Genomic DNA, 21,317 nt, shown 5'->3' with positions numbered 1-21,317 from the left:
ATCCTTATTCAATATTGAAATCTTTAAAAACATTTCTACTTACTTTTTCTTTTTGATTTACCCTCGATCTCCTTGCATATTTTTTGTAATTATTAAATTTATCATTAACTCTAAATAAGTAGGCATATAATGAATACTTCGCGTAATATTTTCCTCCTTTTTAATGACAATATTTTTTATCTTATGATTTTTATATGTTAGAGTATAAAAATTCACGTTAAGTTCTTATTTGCAGACAGGACGTTACAATTAATATTCTTAATAATTATGTTTGTTGTCAGTTCTAGAATAACTTAGATTCAAGTGCAATGTTTAATGCAAGTGTTGATTTTTTTCTATATTCTATTAAATAATAGTCTACAAACTTCGGAGGAATATTTTTATTGTGCCGTATAACTAAACTACTAACGGTATTTTTATTTTATTATATCAAATCTTTATCTTTCTTTATCTTCTTCGGGTGCGTTTATGGAGTTGCAAATTTACAGAGCCGACAATTGGTGCAATAGCGTATTTGCTTCTAATTAAGTATCGAGAACATAATATGCTAGTACGCCGAGTGTATGGATCTAAATTCGACTTACATATAATCGCACCTTTTTCTTGGTGCAGGTAAATCTGTACCTACTCAGTAAGTGTTTCGGGACGGAAATTTTATTGTCTTAGAGTTTTAGGTTTAAACAAAATTTTAATGTAAAAATATGCGAAAGTTATTAAACATTAACATTTACTACTATGTTCATAGTATTTTTAATATCGTAAGTACTAAATATACCGTTAGATATTCGATAGTCTATTAAAATACACTAAGTAACAGTTATTAACAAAATTACTACCACAGTTTAACTGATATGTTTATAGTTAAGTTAAATATCGTTGCAAACAGCAAAGCTTTAACATTAAATTGATGTAAACAATACAAAAAAATATAATTATTGTAACAAGATATAATTTTAGTTCTAGGAAAAGAATCTTACCATCGCCTTGATTTATGTACACTACAAATAATAATAAAAATATAAAGACTACGTAACTTAGTTTATTCATTTCTATGCATTTGCGAATTATTTGTATGTCGACAAAAACAATTGTACTCATTTTATTTCAGGTATCCTTTCCCCATAACCCACTATAATTATATTCATAAAAAAATATCATTAATTAAGTCCAAGTTTTCGTGATTTATAAGGGAAAAACAGACATCTACTTTTATGGACTACATCTATTACCTATTCACTGCATCTCTGGACATTTGTAATAAACATCATAAGATATTCCTACTAAAAATTTGCCACAGACACTCAGATGTGGTATAAAATCGTGTCTAGATGTATCAGTGTATCCTATATTCCGTGTATTCCGTGGAGGAGAATTTAGACATTTTCGCTCGAAATTTATTCGATCTCCTTGAATTCATTCCGTCCTTATAATGAAGCTATAATATTCATGTAGTAATAGCCATAGGAAAATTTTAATAAACATACCTAGTTATCAGGTTATGTATGTAACAGGTTATGTACAAAACCATCGCCACAATAACGGCTGAAATGAAATTGCCATGCATTTCCTATAACATGGCAAATCTTTGCATTTTTCTTGTTTGACAACTGTTGGCTACAATTATGTTTTCTCAAGTACTTAGTAGGTAAGTACCTACCTACCTGGGTTTAATGCGTCTGTTTGAAGGCTTATAAATTGAATGAAGTGTTTTAAAGTAGGTACATACTATTAACTTCATTAAAATAAATAACAGATATCACTCAAGTTAATAACTTGGAATTATTAAATAACTATCTTCTAAGGTTAATTATTTAAGTAAAAGAAATTGGGAGTATATTACTACCGTCGAAATACATGCACATAATATCTACCTATTTACATATCATCTAGATAAGGAACCTATAATCGACATTTATGTGTTCTGGAAGTTAATTCAGATAAATACAATCCTGTTCCAAAAACTATTTTGTCTTAATAAAAAATGTACCTACAAAAAACACCAAAATTATGGTAAGATGATGAGCTATTTAAATTACAATATAAGAAACAGTAGTACTATATCTCATTCTATTGGTATGCATAAAACAATTCTTTATACGGACTCTTTCAGATTTCCACATAACATATGAAGAAGACAGCGAAGGTAACTGTGTCCCAATCATTACATTAGAAGTCATGTCTGATTCTTCCAATGCCGAATCCTGCACCGTTCCACCTAATGATACTCAGCCTAGTGAGGATACACAACAAAACGCTGGAGTCCATTTCTTGACTGAGAAAAACGAAGAGGAAGCGAAGGAATCTACCGAGAACAGGTACTTACTTATGTGCAATAAGGTTTATTTTTGGCAAAAAATTTATTTTAGCAAATAAGATAACAGCTGATCTGATCTGATAACAGCTGATAACAACTGTATTATCACCTTAGGGCAGTTCCCTACGGTGATAATCACAACTGCCTGATTAATTGTGTAAAGATACATTCGTATCCTAAAAAACTACATATTTTATATAACATCTTCGATGGCATCACCAAGGGAGAAGAGGAAAAGATGCAGCTGCCCCCCTTTCCTAGAGATTACAAAAACTTGTGACTTTGATAGGTACTTGGTACCTATCTACCAAGAAGGCAGTGCCCCAGGAGTATTTTATCATTAGCTCATATGAATTAAATCGGCAGGTCACAATTAATATTGCAATGCAATACAATCGCAGTATAAGAACCTCTGTTATAGTTTAAAATATGACTTTATGCTGATAACTTAATTACCGATATTTGTCTTCAGGGAAAAAGAACAAGATAACACCAAGGAGTCACCACGACTGAAAACCGAAAGTGTGGAATACTTGACCAGAAATGACGGTAGTGTGGTTTGCAAGTTGTGTGGGGAGATTCTACAGAGCCGGACACATTGGTATCGACACAAATACAAACTACACGTGCCTCACTTGAACCCAGCTCCGTTATTCCAGTGTGAACAGTGTTTAGTATTCTTCAAGAGCAGAAAAGGTAAGAAACAATATTAATTTAGTACCTAAATTTTTTTTTTCGTACCTAATATCGTTTGTTTCTTATAAAAAATGACGGTTCAGGCAGTTTTCTTTATGAGCACGAAATCACTGGTAGGGTTGCTAGCGCTTGTTGTGTTAGGCCAAAACAAATATTATTTTTTAATGTTCTTCTCAAAATATATTTAACAGGATTAAGTTACTTTATTGCAATTTTAGTGCAATGCTCAATTAATATTTTTTTTATCAGTTTTACGTATATTTTGCTCAAAATATTTCGTTTGATGTTTCAGCATCACCTCCTCTGGATCTAATACTGACTCTTTAAGATTCAAAACAATAATGCAACGACTGTATATTGCTTCCTAAAATAATTGAAATCCACAAAAAAACTTCGTTAACTATTAGGAAAAAAATGCCAATGTTTCTTAAGGGTTGTTTCTTTCAATCAGGTTACATCGGTCATATTGCCAGTCGTCACAGCGAAGTCCTCTCAGACTCAAGTCCAGTATTAACCAACGCACAAATTGAAGCCATGGCGAAAGAACAACAACAGCAACAACAACAACTACAGATCCAACAACAACAACTACTTCAGTTACAACAGGATTTCAAAGAAGATCTCGATCCTGAGCTGGCGATACCGAAATCGAGCGTCCCAAACTACCAGACTACACATAAGCAAACTCCAGCGAAACCTGCGGAACAAAAGAAGATATATAGGACCACTAGAAGTATGTATTTTTTAAATATTTTAAATTAGGCGAGTTTAAACACTCGGTTAATAAATGCAGCACTTTAACTTGGCTTCGATTTTTAAAAAGAAACAAGGTCAACAAATAATGCATTTTTTTTTAATTTCACGTAGGGGATATATATAAAGGATACTCTTTAGGGAACATTAATGCTAATACATTATTTAGAATTCCCTCTTTATTTATGGCTAGTAGTTTTTCAGCATAGATAATGTAAATTTAATTTTGTATCGTGTTCCTACCTACATTGTCTTACGTACATCACATTAAAGCGTTTCTATTTTAAGTTCCAGTGGAGACACCAATGAACTGTCCGGAGAGTGAACAAAAACGAATTCAGGAAGAGAAGCTAGTGACAGATATCATAGACCGAGTACGACGGGAATGTGAAGCGCAGGGCTCCGGGGGCCCCGCCCGTCGTGGGTACAGTCGCCGAACAACTGTTATGCACACGTAAAAATTTAAAAATATTCAATACTTCCATTTACAATGAATCAAATATTATAACAACTATTTTACGGACTTAAAATCCTTTCTACCGTTGAAAATGCGCAAATTCCGTGACGCCACAGCCTCGATAGAAAAGAAAAAACGGGGCGGTGAAATGCCAAACTCAATACAGACAATCAAAACGTGCCATAGACAATATGTCAAGATTATTGTGCCAAAGTGCGTTTGATTTATCCTTGCGTATTATGAATTTTTAAGTTAATTTACTCTTAAAAGTGGTGTTAGTGATAAAAATATCTTACTAACGGCGTTTATTTACAAAACTCGTTTTAACATAATTACTGATGTTAGATTCTCATTTTAGATTTATTTCCGCGATTTTCATAAAATTGTTGGGTAGTTAGGGATTTCCATCAATAACGTGCAAAGAGAGACCGTATGATGGTTCGTGTATGTTATATTAACAAGTATTATTGTTTTATTGATAACAGCACTGTACTGTTAATAGAAACAAAACTTGCTCTTATTGAGAAAGTACTCACTAATGTCTGCTGATAGGGTTGCTAGCGCTTGTTGTGTTAAGCCATAACAAGTATTATTTTTTAATGTTCGTCTCAAAATATACCTATTTAACAGGATTAAGTTACTTGATTGAATTTTAGTGCAATGCTCAATAAATATTTTTTGTATCGGTTTTACCTATACTTTGCTCAAAATATTTTATGTGTTTTTAAAACTAATCTACTTAGGTAACTACAAAAAAATTGTACAAACTTAGCCTAAGTGCAAATACTTATTTAAATTACCTATGCTTAAAAAACTTCCAGTTAAACGTTCAACTACTGATGTAGTTAGAAAAATGTACTCATTTTAAAATTAAGAATGAGATGTGAGACTGGCTTAAAATAAGCTACAAAGAAAATTAAAAAAGATGAATATTATCTTCGATTGTGATAAGAATATTTGTTGTGTAAAGGCAACTTGTGATTTTTTTTATAAATTTTGTGCAATATTACTTGAGAATTATTTAATCATTATTTAGATTATATAATAACTTGTTTATTTTTATATAGGTTTTAAGTAGAAATTATTAAAAAAACTTAAAAATTTAAAGAATTAACCAAACATTTTTATATTTGTTACTTCTATTTATTTATATATTTTCAAGAAAATAATTTTATTATCAAAAATAGATTATTAGAGAACATGGATGCCATTTTTACTATTAGGTCACCGTTGTATGTGGCACGTAATACTTATTTTGGCGTTATATAATATCATTGTGACAGATACTGACAGCTTCACAGATTCGCTATGAATTTATTACCCACCAGCACTTGTCAATATCCAAAATAAAACTATATAAACCGCGGATATAATATAGGCATACGTTTAAATAACAGCCCGCTCTAAACTGACACTGAGATATCAATCTAGTACTTTATTTCGTAAAAATAGATTTTTGAAAGTAATTCACCTTTACCTATTTTAATCCATCACATTAGCGTGCTAGAACTAATTGGCACGGAATGTCGAACAAGATAAATCATTTAACTGAATGGCTCGTCAAATAAATTAAAGTTTATTGACATTTAAAAATTTAAACTTAAATATTCAAAAAGTACAGATAGGTATCACCTAAATTTTAAAATGCATACGTAACTGATTTTGGTCGCCAATATTAAAATATTGCAATCAGGCGCCGATTTAATATGTGAATAATGTAGTAATATACGAGTACATAAGAAATAAGTATTTTACGTACATAATTTATATAGTAACTATCTGTTTTTGATGAATTTTCGTGTTTTAAAAACATCGGTCGACGCTCATTTTATTGTAAATATAAAGTATTCGTCCAAATTGAACATGTGCGTGTATTATTTTGATGTAAGTACTTGTGATTGTAAATATTGTGCCAATCTTATACTACTAAAGTAATATAAGAATTTGTTCAAATCTATGCGATTTGCATGACAGCGGGATGCTATTAATATTTTATGTATTTGTGCTATGAAACAAGAATAATATCATATTGTCTGTAAAAGTAAGTACCATACATGTTTGAAAGATAAAATAAATAAATTCCTAATTTTAAATTAGAAATACTTAAATTTTCTAAAAAAACTGAATTAATTTTATGTGATAATTTAAAATTCTATCAATTACTTTATTCTTAAAAGATATTTAATAAATATCCTTTTTATTATTTCATTGTATTTATCGAAATAAAAGATTACGAGACTGAGAGAATAGCATCCCGCTAACTCCGCTAAATTCGCGTAGATTTGAACGTGACCGTCGTAATATTATTTCAGGGCCTTGATGATGTTCCTTTTTTTAATTTTAAGCTAAAAATCTACTTTTTTATTGCAAGATTTTATTAAATATTCCAAAGATGATAGAAAATTTAAATGTTAATGGCCTTTTACTAATGAATGGTTCCTGTACCTATAAATACCTTTATTTTAGTGCAAGTATTTTGATCTTAATTCTATAAGAGGACTGATTATACTGATTATATTTACTATTAATTAAAATTAACAGCTAATGTTGCAATTTCTTCTGTACCTATGGCTTAATAGACGAAAGTATATAACTATGTATCAATTTACCTTCATAATTTACATAAAGCTCAAATATTTTATATACTTTTCGCACAGATGGTTCTCAATTTTTTATCTAGATGTTTATAACAAATTCCTTAGGTACCTAATTATCTATATTAGTTAATTCGTATTTTTTACGAATGACAAATTGCTATGTTCTTATTTATTCGATGAGTCCTTAATTTGTATCTAAGTAACGCATTCGTATATAAAACGTTGTCAGCATTTATTTTTATAATTGCTAATTACAGCTAAATTTCCTAAGTCTAGTCTACATCTGCTATCTATTCCATGTCTATACTTCTATATGTACATACATAATATATAATTATTGTAATAAATAGTAAGCCTATATACAAGTAGACTGCCAACGATGGCAGTACAGTTACCGATTAAAGCATCGTTGAGTTCATACCTTTAAATCGAATTGTTGATACCAGTGGCGGACTAGTAGATGGTCGGAGGCCCTAGTGGATATGTTGAATGAGCGCGGGGCGAAAAGTTGGGTGAGGTCCCCAGGCTAAAAGTAGATTTAATTATACAAGCTTGTACAAATGTCTACAAAAGAACTTGACATTTGAAGGCTTCCAGAGACCAAAGGCCCGTGGCGGACCGCTACTGACACAATTAGTCCACCAGTGGTTGACACGCGAAGCCATATTGGCTAGCTAGAAGGTCATAGAACTTGACTACATGCTCTCATTATATAATTATTAAATAATACCAAACAATTCGTATTCAAAGTTAATGGTTGTAACTAAAAGGGCTTATTATGATACCTACTATTTAAAGTACAAGGCCCTGAGTACTATGTCCAGGTATATTTATGTAAATGATTACAAATCCATAATTGTGTACAATAATCTCGATGTTTAATGTAAGTATTTAAATTTTCCTAATCATTTCCGAACAAATAATTTGTTGCATGAATGTGGGTGTTGTGATTTTTTGTAATTAAATATTTATAATTTGGGCCTTATTCGCACTATAGTTATAATTTACGTAAGATTGTGTTCTAAATGCCTTATGACTTTAATAAAATATTTATTGCGTTTTTGGTAAGTACAAAATGTACATAACAGTGTTTATATAAGTTGACGTCTGACGGGGGAACAATCCCATTATCATGCAAACTTATTGATATTATATCACGTTCATATTTCGGTTTTTAAACGCATTTTAGATTCGTCTGTAGGTATACATAAAATTAAACGGGTTCAGTAGTTAATAGTTTTGGACAGTATCTCAGCTCTTAATAATATGCAGATATTAAACATAACGTGTGAATGAGGCCCAATGATAAAACCTGTGAAATAACCTATTTTATTAATTGGTCGTTTTAGAATAGTCAGAAATTTCAATGTGTCAAACGTATTTATCAAAAAAATGTTATACGAAAACTGTGATGAATGTGGCTCATAAATAAAGAGTAAGCAAATAATTGACACTTTTTATTCATTAAAGTAAACCTGATATAATTATGAACATTTTTATGGGATAAAGTGCTACCACATTAAAGTTTTTATTTTAAAATATATTATCATGACCTCAAGTGGAATTCAATTATTTTATTGCAGGCGTTCCAACAATTAAGTGGAGTATGCATAATTTTGACAAGCCTGTTCATTTATTATTGTTAATTTCATCGAAGTGTCAACTGTCATGTCATTATTATGATTTCAAAAATAATATAGTCAACAATAATTGAAGAATTTAAAAGATCAACTGTGTATCAATAGCGATTATTTTGTATTTAAGTGAGTTCTCTGCTGAAAGCTATGGATATATATATCATTTAATACCAAAGTGCTCCATCAGATAATTTTCGAAAAATTCTTCGAAATCATTACAACGTTTAGAGTAACACTGGTGTAAAAATTTATTTATAAATAATGCCTCAAGTTTTTCAAGTATTAAAATGTTACAAGTGCCTTGTTTTCCAAGTAAGTATCTACTTGACTTTTTTTATAGCATTTTCTCACTAATTAACTGGCTTAAAGCTATGTGGACCATAGTGGCCTAACTGAGATTTACACTTAATTAAATAACTTTCTCGTTTTATATATTATGGAAATAACAAATAACGTTAGTGCAGGTTGTTTTAGCCCAGCTCCAAAATACCCCTAACTAATCTTACCCGTGATCACCAGAACACCAATTTGTCAAACCCTGACCAATTACAGATTTAGATTTCTAAAAACTAAATTTTACTGCCTTATATTGAAATAGGCTTGCCCTTTTATGCTTTAAATTTATATTATTTTCCTGTATATAAACTTTAAACACAATTTTAACAATGTGGCAGAGCCAGTATGGTCTGACTGAGGAGGTACTAACATCTTAGTCACTCGAGACATTTTAGTCCTCGGAAGGCAAAACATCTGTGTTCAACTTCAAGTAGAACCTATTCCATATGGAGTTGATCATAGATATGATGTGCAGCAGTGAGCATTAACCATCAGGCGCCCTGCAAACTAATTTGCATCTACAATATTATTTAAAAAAATATCCAAAAAATACCAAACATAATATTTATTGAATTAAAATCCCTTAAACAATTACTTTCTTGTTTCATAGATTCACCAAACAAAGAAGTCCAATAAGTTTGAATGTAAAATGTGTGGAGAAAAACAATCCATAAAAAGACACTATGGAATTGGAACGGGGAAGGATTGCAGGCTGCATGTACAAAGGTTGAACAGCTTAAGAGGTGAAACGGAAGAAACATCCACTCAAGGTAACAGTGATGATGAATTTGAAGATGACAAATCTGATGAGGAAACTACACAAAATGTAAAGAATATATCTACTAATGCTATGAAACGAAGTAGATGGTCAGCGTTTGTTGATAAAGAAGAGGTAACAGAAGACACTGATGAGCCAATGTTTCTCGGAGATAAAGAGGTTATGTTAGAAATTCCACAAAAGAAAAAGACTAAAAAATTCAAGGTCAAAACAAACTCTTCTAACAATTTAGAAGATCTAAATAGTTTAATGAATACTTCTTATTCTAAATTGGAAAGTTATTGCAAAGTAAACAATATTATTAATATTGAAACAGAAAATAGTTTAAAATCTGTTCAGGATTTTACTGAAAATAATGATGATGAGATACTTGCATATAATGAGCATGACAATATAAAAAAACAATATAATAATCCAACTATTTGTAAGAAACAAAAGTCTCCACATAAACTTGATGTATTACATCCAATTAATACAAATTCGAAATGGGCACAGTTTGTTGATATAGAAGATGAAGTAGCGGATGAAAATGAAGATTTAAATAAAGATATGTCCAACATTGAAAACAATTCATTTCTGACTAAAACAGACAATTTTTTTTCTCTGTGTGATGACAGTGATCTAGATAATATGTTAGACTTCTAGGTTTCATTATACTTACTATGTAATGAGTACTCACGATATGCTGCTTTTAGTGTCTTTGCGGCCGACATTTCGACCCAGTTGCATGGATCGTGGTCACAGCGAAACTGCGGTGGCGGGGAGAAACCGTTGACAAGTACTAGTGGTAGATAAATCTATCTACCCTACGTCTAGTTCGTTTTCTTTTCTAGATTTCATATCAGGACACACAATGCTAGTAATATCCTTACTTACGCACTTTTTACTTTCATGTTACGTTACATAGTAAAATGTCTTAATTCCGTGATAATTTTAATTCAAAATTATATACTTCTAGTATAATCTAAAATATAAATAATACTAATTAAATCTTTACCGATACTTTTCTATATTTTTATGAACATAATATATCAGTGTATTAACAGAATAAAAATAATTTAACAATTTATATTTCTTTGTGTAACTATCCATTCCTTGCCAAATGAAAATATTGTATAAAATAAAAATAAAAATAGACAATTGATTTAATTTTTTTATTAAAACCAATACACTTATTCATCACAATGGCAACAGTTTAATATCACTTTTTTAACTTCTAATAGGTAAAACACTGGGTACTACAGACATATTTCGTTTTTACATGCATATTTATGTATATTACGACCATAGATAAGTAAAGATACTTCGCCGCCTTGAAATGGAATGAAGCCACAAACGGCTTATTTTATTTTATTTTATTTTTTTTGAATTCTTGACAAATAAAATCATTTTTAGGGAAAATTTACCAATAAATAACTAATTTACGTAATAATTACGTAATTTACGTAATAAATAAATAATTATTTCAAATATTTTAGGGATATTTTAGCACGGAGACGTGGCAAAACTTTTTTACGCAACTATTTCAATTCTTAAAACTGGGTACATTTTCTTGTTAGGAGTGAGTAATCTTTACTAATCTATGATTACGACAAAAGACATTCTGTCTTTACGATAACAGTTATTACAAGATCAAATACATCAGAAAAGATATCTACGAAAGATAGACTGGATAAAGGTTTGAAAACTACATCTTGAAAAGTGATGTTTTTGAGTCTAAAATTCTCCAAATAGAGATATACAAATACCAGTTTAAAATGTGATTCACAATATGAATAATACTTCAGGCAGTGTTTAATTCCTTGGGTCTCCCGAAACCTACTTCTAGGAAGCTTATTCTAGAAGTTTCTATTTTGTCGTAGGGACAGTCTACGTTAAACAGTTGAGAGGCACAGAAGAAATACAGCTCATTTTCTTAAAGCAACAGTCACATCTATAAGAATAGAAATAGCAAATGTACAGAGTGAATACAATAGGAAGCCCTACAAGTTCGATGTTTAAAAATGTCTTACGTCTAGCATAATCATTGCTACTTGGTTATACAGTAATCATTTGAATATTGATTCGCTTGAATAACTTCGCATCTTCAATAATCTCGCTTTCATCTCCAAAGTCCTCTGCATGTCTCAATATTTCAAATGCAATACGCATTTAATCCTCAAATAAATAAGTTTAGACTAGAACACCATCGTGTGTCGACGACGGTGCAGCTCTCTCGCTCTTGCATACCGACGACCATACCCGTTCCATCGCCAGGCTCTGAAATAAATTATTTTATGCGATTACTATAGCGGAATTTGATAGGGATGGTGTTCAATATGTCAACATGAACTTGGTATCAAAATTCAAATTTCTCAAATATAATTTATTCCAAATTTCTGCCTAAAATATATCTACCTTTCATTGAATCCGAGGGATTCTCCTCCTCTATACATATGGTCGTCATCAAATCGTCTGCTTACTTCTTCACTACTTCCTGAAAATATACAACGAAATAATTAAGAACACATTTTTACCGACTTCGAAAAGGAGGACGTTCTGTATTCGGCTGTAGGTGTGGAAATTTTTGGGCTATATTTTTAATAATGGAACAAAAAATAGTTTATAAAAGTTTGTATGTACCTGCGGAGTTAGAATGTGAAAACCGCCTGCACGATGGTCCACGACAGTTTAGAAGTTGCTGTAGTTGGTTGTGGAAATATTCCTTTTCCATTGTCGTCAAGTATTTTACTCTGTTTTGTGTTTCAAATGGATCTGTGAAAAGCAAATGATTCGTATGATTGGGCCACATAACATTTTGATTTGCTATGCACGAGTAAATAAGGGTTTTATAACTTACAATCTTAAGAAATAGGCTAGAGTATACATGTGAGAACAAATACATAGGTATTCATAAAGTATAGTGTGAGTATGAGTTAATACCACTATGTAGGTATTGCAATTTTATTATTCTTAGTTTCAAACTCAGTCATTTAGTTCTGTGGGAATGATTTAAAATACGTAAGTACATTTTGAAGTACCTTTTCTACCAGCACAGAAATGTAAAATTACATACAATATACAATAACAATCTTCTAAAGATACTCACCAATCCGCAAATTATAATAAGTGATAAGACCAGTCACAAATTCACAGTACAGCAGGTTATGAGTGGCGTTAATGGTTCTGACGCAGTTGTATGTGTTGTTCGAGGCGCTCATGCAGAAGCAGAAAGGACCTGCTGTCCAGAGCGGAGCCGTCCTCCAGTGATCGTTGTCGTGTCGGAAGCAGTTCATACGCTCCGATTCACAGAGTCTTTCTAATTCGGCCTAAAATTAATAATCGGTTTTTAGTAATGATATGACATGAGACGGATATATTGTTGGATATGTATGACCTAATAACAGAAATGAAACAGACATTTTTAAACGTTCATCGAGCAAAACCTTCAAGTAAACAATTCATATGTCTATTTTTCAAACGTTTTGAAGATTTTTCTGTTACTTTTTCTTTACGAAAAAAGCTTACCTTCTTTTTAGCTTTACGTAGCTTTTTACGTAATCTCTGTTCTTTCAATTTCCTTCTTTCATCCCTGGCTTTTTGAGCTGCTAACAAATAGCTGTTAGCTGGACCTCTAGTTTTCCTGCAAGGGATCATCCATTAAAATGAATACAAAAAAATATGACGTAAAGTTGTTTTCAAATATCCAGTTTACGATATGAAGAATGAGTATTTTTATTATGATTGTATCACTTACCGATTCTCTTCACAGTAACAAACATGCTTATCTTCATTCTCAATAAAAAGAGGATGAAGTCTTCTCTGGAACACGTCAACGGGTTTGCCGAAAATGCCCAAATTACTAGTCTGTTCTTTATTCGCAGTTCTCTGGTCAAATTCCGACGCGTCAAGTCTAGCCGGTCCTAGATTAGTAGTCGGAGTTGTATTAGGCCTCGTTTTCGTGATATTCGTATAAGGTGTTAGGATAATTTCATGGTGCGGTCCAATTGTGGATTTGTATGTCGATATTATCTTATCCGTAGCTGTGGTGAAGTATTGTATACTCTGTGAATAATTAGCAGGAAATTCGTCTGTTGTTACTTTTACAGTAGTTTCTTCAAGTGTTTTCGAAAATTCTGTAGTAACATCGTTTATAGTCGTTAAAATTGTTTGCACCGTCGTTTTGTCTTCAACAAGATTTTGGTCGAAATAGTTTCCTTCGGTTATTATAGTTGTGATTTGAGGTTTTGGTAATTTCGTATCAAAAGAATTCGTTTCATTAACTACTTCTACTTCATTCGTAAGATTTTGAGACAACTTCAAGCTTTGAAATGTCGATATATTTCTTAACTGCGTATTGAACACATCATCTTTGGCATTTGTATCAATTGTTGGTGGCACGACATATTCATTGGATTGCCTAAACTTTTTATCAACGGAAGTGCTGTTTTTGTGCTTTGGTTTTATTCTGTGTAAACGACCCTTCCTAAAGTGTTCTTTATGTGTGGTATCATGAGTCTTGTTATGTAAATTGTGTAATGTATTGCTGTATGGTGGGACTGTAGTTTGTACCTCAACTGCTGGCTTAGCAGTTTTTAAATGCCTCTTAATTTCCTTAAGATCTTCTAGTTTAGTGCGCAATTGCCTTATCTGATCCTCCAAACTAAGTCTGTTCGTGTGCCAAGCCTTTAAATCGTTATAAATCACTTGAGAGCAATTAACCGTGCCGTCCTTTTCAATCTTGCATTCTAGTGACGATTCATTATTATTTAACATTGCGTCGTTTTTTTGTTTATGCTTGTTATGATTCCAATGTTGTGCTCTTCGTTTGATTCTCTTATGATCTATATTTTCTTTGGTACGTTCATAAGCTTCAAGGAATGCTTCAGTCTCTTGTATAAGTTTATCTACCTTGTCTTTAATATGTCGACCTTCAATTTCATTAATTGGCTCACTGTGAAAGCTTAAATGTCCAATACTAGGGTTTTCTTTCAAGATGCTTTCAACAGTATTATGTTCATCATATACATCATTGGTTGATCTCTTGCTTCTAGTACTATTATCTTTTAAAATCTCACCTGGCCTTCTCGCTATAGTACCATCAGTTTCCAATCGTGTGTAAACAAGCCCGCTGGGTGTAAAGCAGGCACACTTCTTCGTGCTCATTTTTGGTTGCGGTATATGTATTTCAGGCTGAAACATATTATGTTGGTTAATATAAAGATAATAACAAGAAACAGATAATGCTTCTTTACCTTTACTAAATTTACCATGTTTTTACCTCATATTTGCACTTGTGTCTCCGCCATCTTCCATTAACTAGAACACATTTCCATTTACGTCCAACGGAGCAGGGAGCTCGGAGTTCTGCTTTAGAACATTCAGCAGCCAGTCGAGCTGCTTTTCCACTCAACGTTACTTCCACGGCTTCTAAAATATAATGTGAATAATATTTAAAAGGTATATATGTGATTTTATCTCGATCTCTATTATTTCTTGTCGTTAATATAAAAACTACACTGGATGCATACCCGATGGTGTAAGGGAATTAGGCTGATTGTTTGTGCTGACTTCTTCATCAAGAGCTTTTTCTAGTTTCTCTTCTAATAATGGATTGTGACTTTCATTTGTCAAAAGTGGTTCTGATGATTTCTTCGTGGCTTCGCTAGCTTCGATGCTATCCTGAATCGGGTACATTTATACATGATTAAGAGTTTTAAATACATACATTTGATATGAAAACGAATCTAAATAATTTGCAATAGAGTTCTCACATCATCATCGTCGTCATCATCAAGTTCCAAGAAGTCATCATCTTCCGAATCATCGTCGAAGTCTCCACTCTCAGAAGAAGACTCCTGTGGTTGGACCGTTGTGGATCTCATATTCATCTCCCTGCTATATTTCTGTTCTCGGAAACGATCTTCAATATGAGCCTGAGTGTCCCGACGACCTGAACTGTAATTCGAGAAAAAATGATTTTTAAATGTATGTTTCGTTTCCACAAATTAGTGCCAAGAGTACCAAGTTATTCATGTAATTGCATCGCGCCATGACGTCGTTAATTAACTATATTTCTCATTTTTTAGTTATTTGTTAAATTGTGGATGTACTGACCTCTCAACCAGAAATGAATCAGGCCAATGCGCTGCTGCCTGCCGTCTCCGTCTTGGCTGCAGTAAGGGTAGTAATGACCGTCCGTCCATGTGAGCTGGTGGCTCTACCCCACCCATGTCCAAAAATGTTGGTGCCAAGTCAATGTTGAGGATTATGTCGTCGACTCTGTAAAGATATTTATAATCATCGTAAAAGTTGTTTTTTGTATATCTTTTTTTTAGAAATAGGTCTGCTAGAAATATTTTTTACAAATACCGTAAAATCTTACACATCGGAATCATCCCTGCCATATACTTAAAATAGTTATTATTATTGCGAGAAAAACCCTTTATTACGCCAATCTCAGATTAAAGTCTATCATTACCATCGTCAGTGTTTCTCAATTTTGACGCACATACATATATTAAGATACCGTCATTTACAAAAATGTTATATAAGAAGTACGAGAATAATTTGAACAAAACTTCGATGCACAAAACTAACCGGAACATGAATATGCAAAGGTATTCAGATCAACCCAATAAAACAAAAATGCAACTTACACAGTGCCGGGCTCAACTCCCGGTCCACGTACAAGAAACGGTACTCTGATATCGAACTCGAACGGAAAGCTCTTGCCCTTCACAAGCCCGAACTGACCTAGATGGTACCCATGATCAGACGTGTACACTAAGTACGTATTGTCTAACTCCCCTAGGGCTTTGAGCTCCTGGTACACCCGCTCCACCGCCTGCAATTTCAAAACTCGTTATTTTATCTCCATATTAAAACAGTTCCTGTCAGTTAGTTTGTCACATGATTTATAGTTTACTAAACTAAACGGATTGACGATTACAGTATTTACAAATCTATTTCTCATGTTACTTCACAATGAGTTAAGAGTAATTGGATCTGTCTGGTACAATTAAACTTGCACTGAGATTTCGATTTCCTTTTTTCACCTACTGCTGGTACACTCATTTATGGAATATGGATAATAGAATAAAAAATTAAGAGAATGACGGTAGGTATTATGTACACTTATGTAACACAATAACTATGACAGTACTATGTATACACCTACGTTACAATGATTTTACATTGTGTTGCATATAACATAGCTTCCCCCTTTTCACGTATTTATTTTTGAGCAATGAAGTTTTTGTCTTCTTATTACTTAAATTATGTCTATTTATTATTATGTCTATTTATTAGTATGACCATTTCTACCTATCTAGTTACCTACGTCTCTTCAGTCTAAACTAGTTTGTCTAGTCTCGTTCACGAGATTCGTTTCAAATAGTTTTAACGTGTAAAACACAGTAATGTCGCTACATTACTATGTGTTTTACTTCTTTCGATTGGTGCCACTGCACCGGGGCAGCGGTGGCACTGGTGCAGTGGCACCAATCGAATGAAGTAGTAGGCAATACCTAGTGCTTGTATAATCGGTTAGAACAATCTGAAAGGACTTGGTTTTATCAGCGCAGGCATCCAGTGGGTAATGGGCGGTTTATCGTATTGTATCAGCGTTGTACATAGTGAGCAAAATTAATCTTTACAGCTAGGATAATGAATGAGATTTATTCTAGGCTTAGTGTCCGTAGGAATTTGTGTGCATTTAGGCTGGAATGTTATAAACGTCTCAAGTGGCAATAAGTTTTTTTTTTATAATTCATACACCTTTTAATCCTTATTAAAAGGAAGACGTTAAAAAGATAAATGAATAAATAGATAATTATACTGTTTTCTTAATGATGATGAGTGTTGTGTTCCAATTGTAACATTACATTTACACATACATGCACCTTAGTTTAATTTAGGTCGCAAAAATAGCTTAAGTTTATTCATACCGAATAATTTCAACATCCATAACATTCTGACAGTAAAAACTGGTTCAGTTATTTTAATAACTGTAGCTAAAAGCAAATTCTTCTCCAAAAATTATGATAGCATCTTCAGTTCAAACCTCGATCTTTAATAATAAGATATTTAATATTTCTTAGAAGCTTTATTACAAATTGTTTCTACATTATTTCAAGATGAACCACTTGCCCTATTTATAATTTTTAGTTATATTGGTAACTAGTTTTTGCCGCGGCTTCGCCCGCGTTTAAAAGAAAATAATATAACATACAAACATACATAAAACTGAAAATTCGTACCTTCAACTTTGCTAAAGATCATCACTTGATCGAATGCATAGTTTACGATTCAATCCTTACTAATATCGATTAAAATAATCGATGTTTTGGGTCCAAAAGATCGATTCTCCGATTAATCGATCTTAGATCGCCATCCCTAGTCCCCGTGGGATTTCCGGGATAAAAACTATCCTATGTCCTTTCTCGGGTCTCAGACTATCTTTCATTTCGTATACAAAATTACAATTTTTCTACTTACTATACAAAATTTCATTAAAATCGGTTCAGTGGTTTGGGCGTGAAGAAGAGACAACCAGACAGACAGACAGACAGACAGAGTTACTTTCGGATTAATAATATTAATATTAGTAAGGAGTAACGATTTGTAAATATGTAATTTCTAACTTCTCTTACCATATCAACACTTTGCAACGTTTGCAGACGTTTTGTCATCAACAGGTCTGTGAACTGACGATGGATGGGCTTCATTTTCTCTGTCACTCTCAGGATCCATTGCTTGTCCGGATTCGGGGCCATGTCGTATGTAGGTGTACTGTAAAAGAGGTCTAGTTAAGTTTGGAGAGGTAGCATTTTTCGTCATTCGACTGTAGTAGTGATATAGTAGTAAAGGTTTGACTCATATCAGGCGTAGAATTCAGATTTGATAGGTGTGGTAAGGCAATATGAGACGCTACAACTCAATTGTTGTTGTGTCGGTCGGTTACAGATGTATCTGGGCAACAGTACCTAAGCACTTAGCATCGGATGGGTATATCCTAACACAAAAGTAGAATTTATCTACACTGAATGCAACTATAGCAATACCATAATAACAGCTATATTTATCTACTATATTATATTACCGTTAGTATTTTACGCAGATAAGAAACATTAACTACCCGTACTCAGTTTAATAAATTGAAGTATATATAAGTATATAGAAGAAGTCTCTAATTGTGTCTTAGACATGTTAACAATCCTATCTAAGATATCTAGTCTACTGTACCTACTGTATTTTAACATTACCGGTAAAGGACACACCTTAACTACGATCACATCTCATACATAACTCCGAACTTCCCAACAGACTACATCAACATATAAACTCAAACTCCATACTTTAAAATTAAAATCATACTTTGATATACACTTTCAAAGCCTCGCTGCGAAGTAAGGCTAATCTAATTACAAATTCTCGGCAACTTTGTATGCACCAGGCTCTATTTCGGCGCGTTTAATATGGAAATTCTGTGAAAGTAAAGAGAATGGGAGTGCAAATTATCGGTTGTCTTACACCCTGATCTATGTTAGACGGCTGGTGTGCTAGGGTTGCTAATCTAGCATTTGGATATTAAAAAATATACTTTTGTAAGTCAAAGAACGTCGGTAGTTTAGTACGATTACCTGAGAAGTATATGTCTTATGAAGTTAGCAGTGAACAAATACCTAATCACTGTTTTTAACATATATTCAAGTGTTAGTAGTTAGTTGTAAGGTCAATATAATTGAGGTTGGTAACAGTAAGAACATTCCCAACCTCAACAAATATAAGGCGTAGGTATCGACTTAGGAGTGGAGGAGGCCTCAGGATGAAGTTGTTTTTTTTGGTTTATTTTTCATTGTGGACATAGAATATGACCACAATATACTGGATTGGTAAATTTCAAAATATTTGTCAAGAACAATTATTTGGTGATTAAAACCTAAGAACTTTTTCTTCTAAATCTTATTCTTTAACTAAATCAGTTGTTTTAATTTTTCGCTAATGTCTAAAACGGAGAGCGTGGTAGTCTGCAATGTGAATATAAGTACTTTACCCTTCAACAATATCGTATTTCGTTAAATACGTCGACAGCCCTTGGCACCGTGTGTGGCGAGCGGAGCGGCTAACTTCATTAGAATTAAGATTATGCAAATGGTTGCTAAAGCGAACGAAATGTCCGTAACAAGCAATAATACCGTAAACCAGAGAAGAAACGTGTAAGGTTACATCTTAATACTTGGTTAAAATGTTGCAAAAATAAACGTAACGAAATACTTAATTATATTTTTCTCAAAATCCGTAATTTGTTAAGGTATGGAACGCGTAAGATCTTAATGTTTTGAAGAGTTATCAGATGTCATTATATAAAAAGTAGTCATAATTGTGTACGTGGATACTTATTTTTTTGGTATAATAAGGATATGAGTAGGATAAATAACCAATACGCACTTAGCCAACGCGGTGGACTATGGTCTAATCCTTCATTATGAGAGGAGACCCGTGCCCAGCAGTGGGACAGTAATAGGTTGATGATGATGAGACATTTTCGAAATAATAATAATATTAATAAAAGTCATACGGTAGATAAATAAAAGATATAGGTACATAACTTCAGAATCTACTTGCAACTCATATAAAATTAACTTTTTACCAAAATGTACGTTAATATCCAATTGAAAACTACTTCAAACTACCTGCCGTAAATTATTAAGACTACTGAAATGATTCATGACTACAGCTTTTACAATTAGTATGATTCGGTCATCGAATTTCCAGTAACTTTTATAAAGGTACATCCGTTATCCCAATCCTTGTCCCACGACCACACAGAACGCCGATGGTTGAATATTAAAGGCGACCTGCCGATCGCCGTTCGAATCCGGTCGTCGGCGCCGCGCCGCCGCAAAGCCCCGACAACGAATTAACATGCAATATTGGAATAAAACAAAAGCAAAAACTTTTGGCCAATTTATTCTCCTTTTGCAACACTTTATTATAGTGTAAACAAGTCTTTATATCTTAATCCTTATCCATAATGACGTGATGTTTTATTTATCTAGTCATAGTTTTTTAATTAGGTGTTTTAGTTTCTTAGTGTGAACTGTTTTCTTGGTGACTAACATTTAAATTTTAAGAATGAATGTAATTGTTACAGTCCCTTCTGTACACACAACGATACCTAATATAATACTAAACTTAATTTTATAATTATTCTATAATTTTAACACATGAGAAGTATACTTTACACATATTAAAATGGGTAACTAGATCGGTACACGTAGGATGCCTTTTTAACTTTTATATGTCTAACACGCAAGTTTCAAGATTCGATCCCCGGGCGGGTAGACATTGTAATGATACCCTAAATCTAATATGTGTTCTTCGGGGTCTAAATTTGCCTTTTTGACAATTTACGGCATAAACAATACATGCAACCTTAATATCTGATAACGTAACCTTTCTGTAAGATTAACGAGAATCTTAAGAATGCAGAAATAATTATGTGCAACGTGTAACACATATGTTAGTAATGTACCTACATTTATTTATTAAATCCAAATTTTACGACTTGAGTTAGAGATTAAGAAATGCTTCGTATAAAATATAACTTTCGTTTCAATTTGCACAGTCAAAGAGTTCAACGCCACAATGTACGACCTTCCGCTGAGAGGTTGAAGGTCGTTCCGGTGCAAGTTTCGAATAACGTAGCTACCTAAAGAGCTTTTGCTAGAAAGCTCTGAACCCTTTCACTGGAATAATTCTGTAC

At 32.7% G+C, this 21,317-nt stretch overlaps 3 protein-coding genes across 4 annotated transcripts in view; 2 read left to right on the top strand and 1 right to left on the bottom strand.

Annotated features, from left to right (window-relative positions):
- The first annotated feature begins 1,847 nt into the window (after positions 1-1,847).
- On the top strand, positions 1,848-6,373 carry LOC140747334 (uncharacterized). Its single transcript, XM_073079724.1, has 4 exons — positions 1,848-2,315; positions 2,787-3,010; positions 3,462-3,743; positions 4,052-6,373. The coding sequence occupies exons 1-4, from the start codon at positions 2,176-2,178 to the stop codon at positions 4,219-4,221; spliced, it is 816 nt and encodes a 271-aa protein (XP_072935825.1). The 5' UTR covers positions 1,848-2,175; the 3' UTR covers positions 4,222-6,373.
- Positions 6,374-8,469: 2,096 nt separating this feature from the next.
- On the top strand, positions 8,470-10,635 carry LOC140747333 (uncharacterized). Its single transcript, XM_073079723.1, has 2 exons — positions 8,470-8,766; positions 9,401-10,635. Exons 1-2 carry the CDS (start codon positions 8,716-8,718, stop codon positions 10,211-10,213), a joined length of 864 nt encoding a protein of 287 aa, XP_072935824.1. The 5' UTR covers positions 8,470-8,715; the 3' UTR covers positions 10,214-10,635.
- A 527-nt stretch (positions 10,636-11,162) lies between these two features.
- The window catches only part of Sulf1 (Extracellular sulfatase Sulf1), a 129,163-nt gene continuing 119,008 nt past the window's right edge, over positions 11,163-21,317 (bottom strand). The window contains exons 6-17 of one of the 2 annotated variants that reach the window (XM_073079717.1): positions 18,202-18,340; positions 16,207-16,394; positions 15,665-15,829; positions 15,322-15,505; positions 15,079-15,229; positions 14,829-14,977; positions 13,305-14,740; positions 13,076-13,190; positions 12,657-12,876; positions 12,191-12,322; positions 11,966-12,044; positions 11,163-11,827 (exon numbers count right to left, since the gene is read on the bottom strand). In XM_073079717.1, coding sequence (XP_072935818.1) covers positions 11,746-11,827; positions 11,966-12,044; positions 12,191-12,322; positions 12,657-12,876; positions 13,076-13,190; positions 13,305-14,740; positions 14,829-14,977; positions 15,079-15,229; positions 15,322-15,505; positions 15,665-15,829; positions 16,207-16,394; positions 18,202-18,340 — 3,040 coding nt within the window. In that variant the 3' untranslated portion in view covers positions 11,163-11,745. The remainder of the gene's footprint in view (positions 11,828-11,965; positions 12,045-12,190; positions 12,323-12,656; positions 12,877-13,075; positions 13,191-13,304; positions 14,741-14,828; positions 14,978-15,078; positions 15,230-15,321; positions 15,506-15,664; positions 15,830-16,206; positions 16,395-18,201; positions 18,341-21,317) is intronic. The other variant, XM_073079718.1, reaches the window with a different exon arrangement.

This window comes from Epargyreus clarus, unplaced genomic scaffold (assembly GCF_041222505.1).
Source record: "Epargyreus clarus isolate Ecla_fem2 unplaced genomic scaffold, WU_Ecla_fem_2.2 ptg000014l, whole genome shotgun sequence".
NCBI classification, from domain to species: domain Eukaryota; kingdom Metazoa; phylum Arthropoda; class Insecta; order Lepidoptera; family Hesperiidae; genus Epargyreus; species Epargyreus clarus.
Note: the sequence above shows the minus strand (reverse complement) of the source record. Positions and strands in the feature narration are given on the sequence as shown.

Bases quoted from the DNA above. Each gene is read 5' to 3' on its own strand.
- LOC140747333 (XM_073079723.1), top strand. From the start codon at position 8,716: ATGCCTCAAGTTTTTCAAGTATTAAAATGTTACAAGTGCCTTGTTTTC. The intron at 8,767-9,400 runs GTAAGTATCTAC...CTTGTTTCATAG, and splicing joins ACAAGTGCCTTGTTTTCCAA to ATTCACCAAACAAAGAAGTC.
- LOC140747334 (XM_073079724.1), top strand. From the start codon at position 2,176: ATGTCTGATTCTTCCAATGCCGAATCCTGCACCGTTCCACCTAATGAT. The intron at 2,316-2,786 runs GTACTTACTTAT...ATTTGTCTTCAG, and splicing joins AAGGAATCTACCGAGAACAG to GGAAAAAGAACAAGATAACA. The intron at 3,744-4,051 runs GTATGTATTTTT...TTCTATTTTAAG, and splicing joins GATATATAGGACCACTAGAA to TTCCAGTGGAGACACCAATG.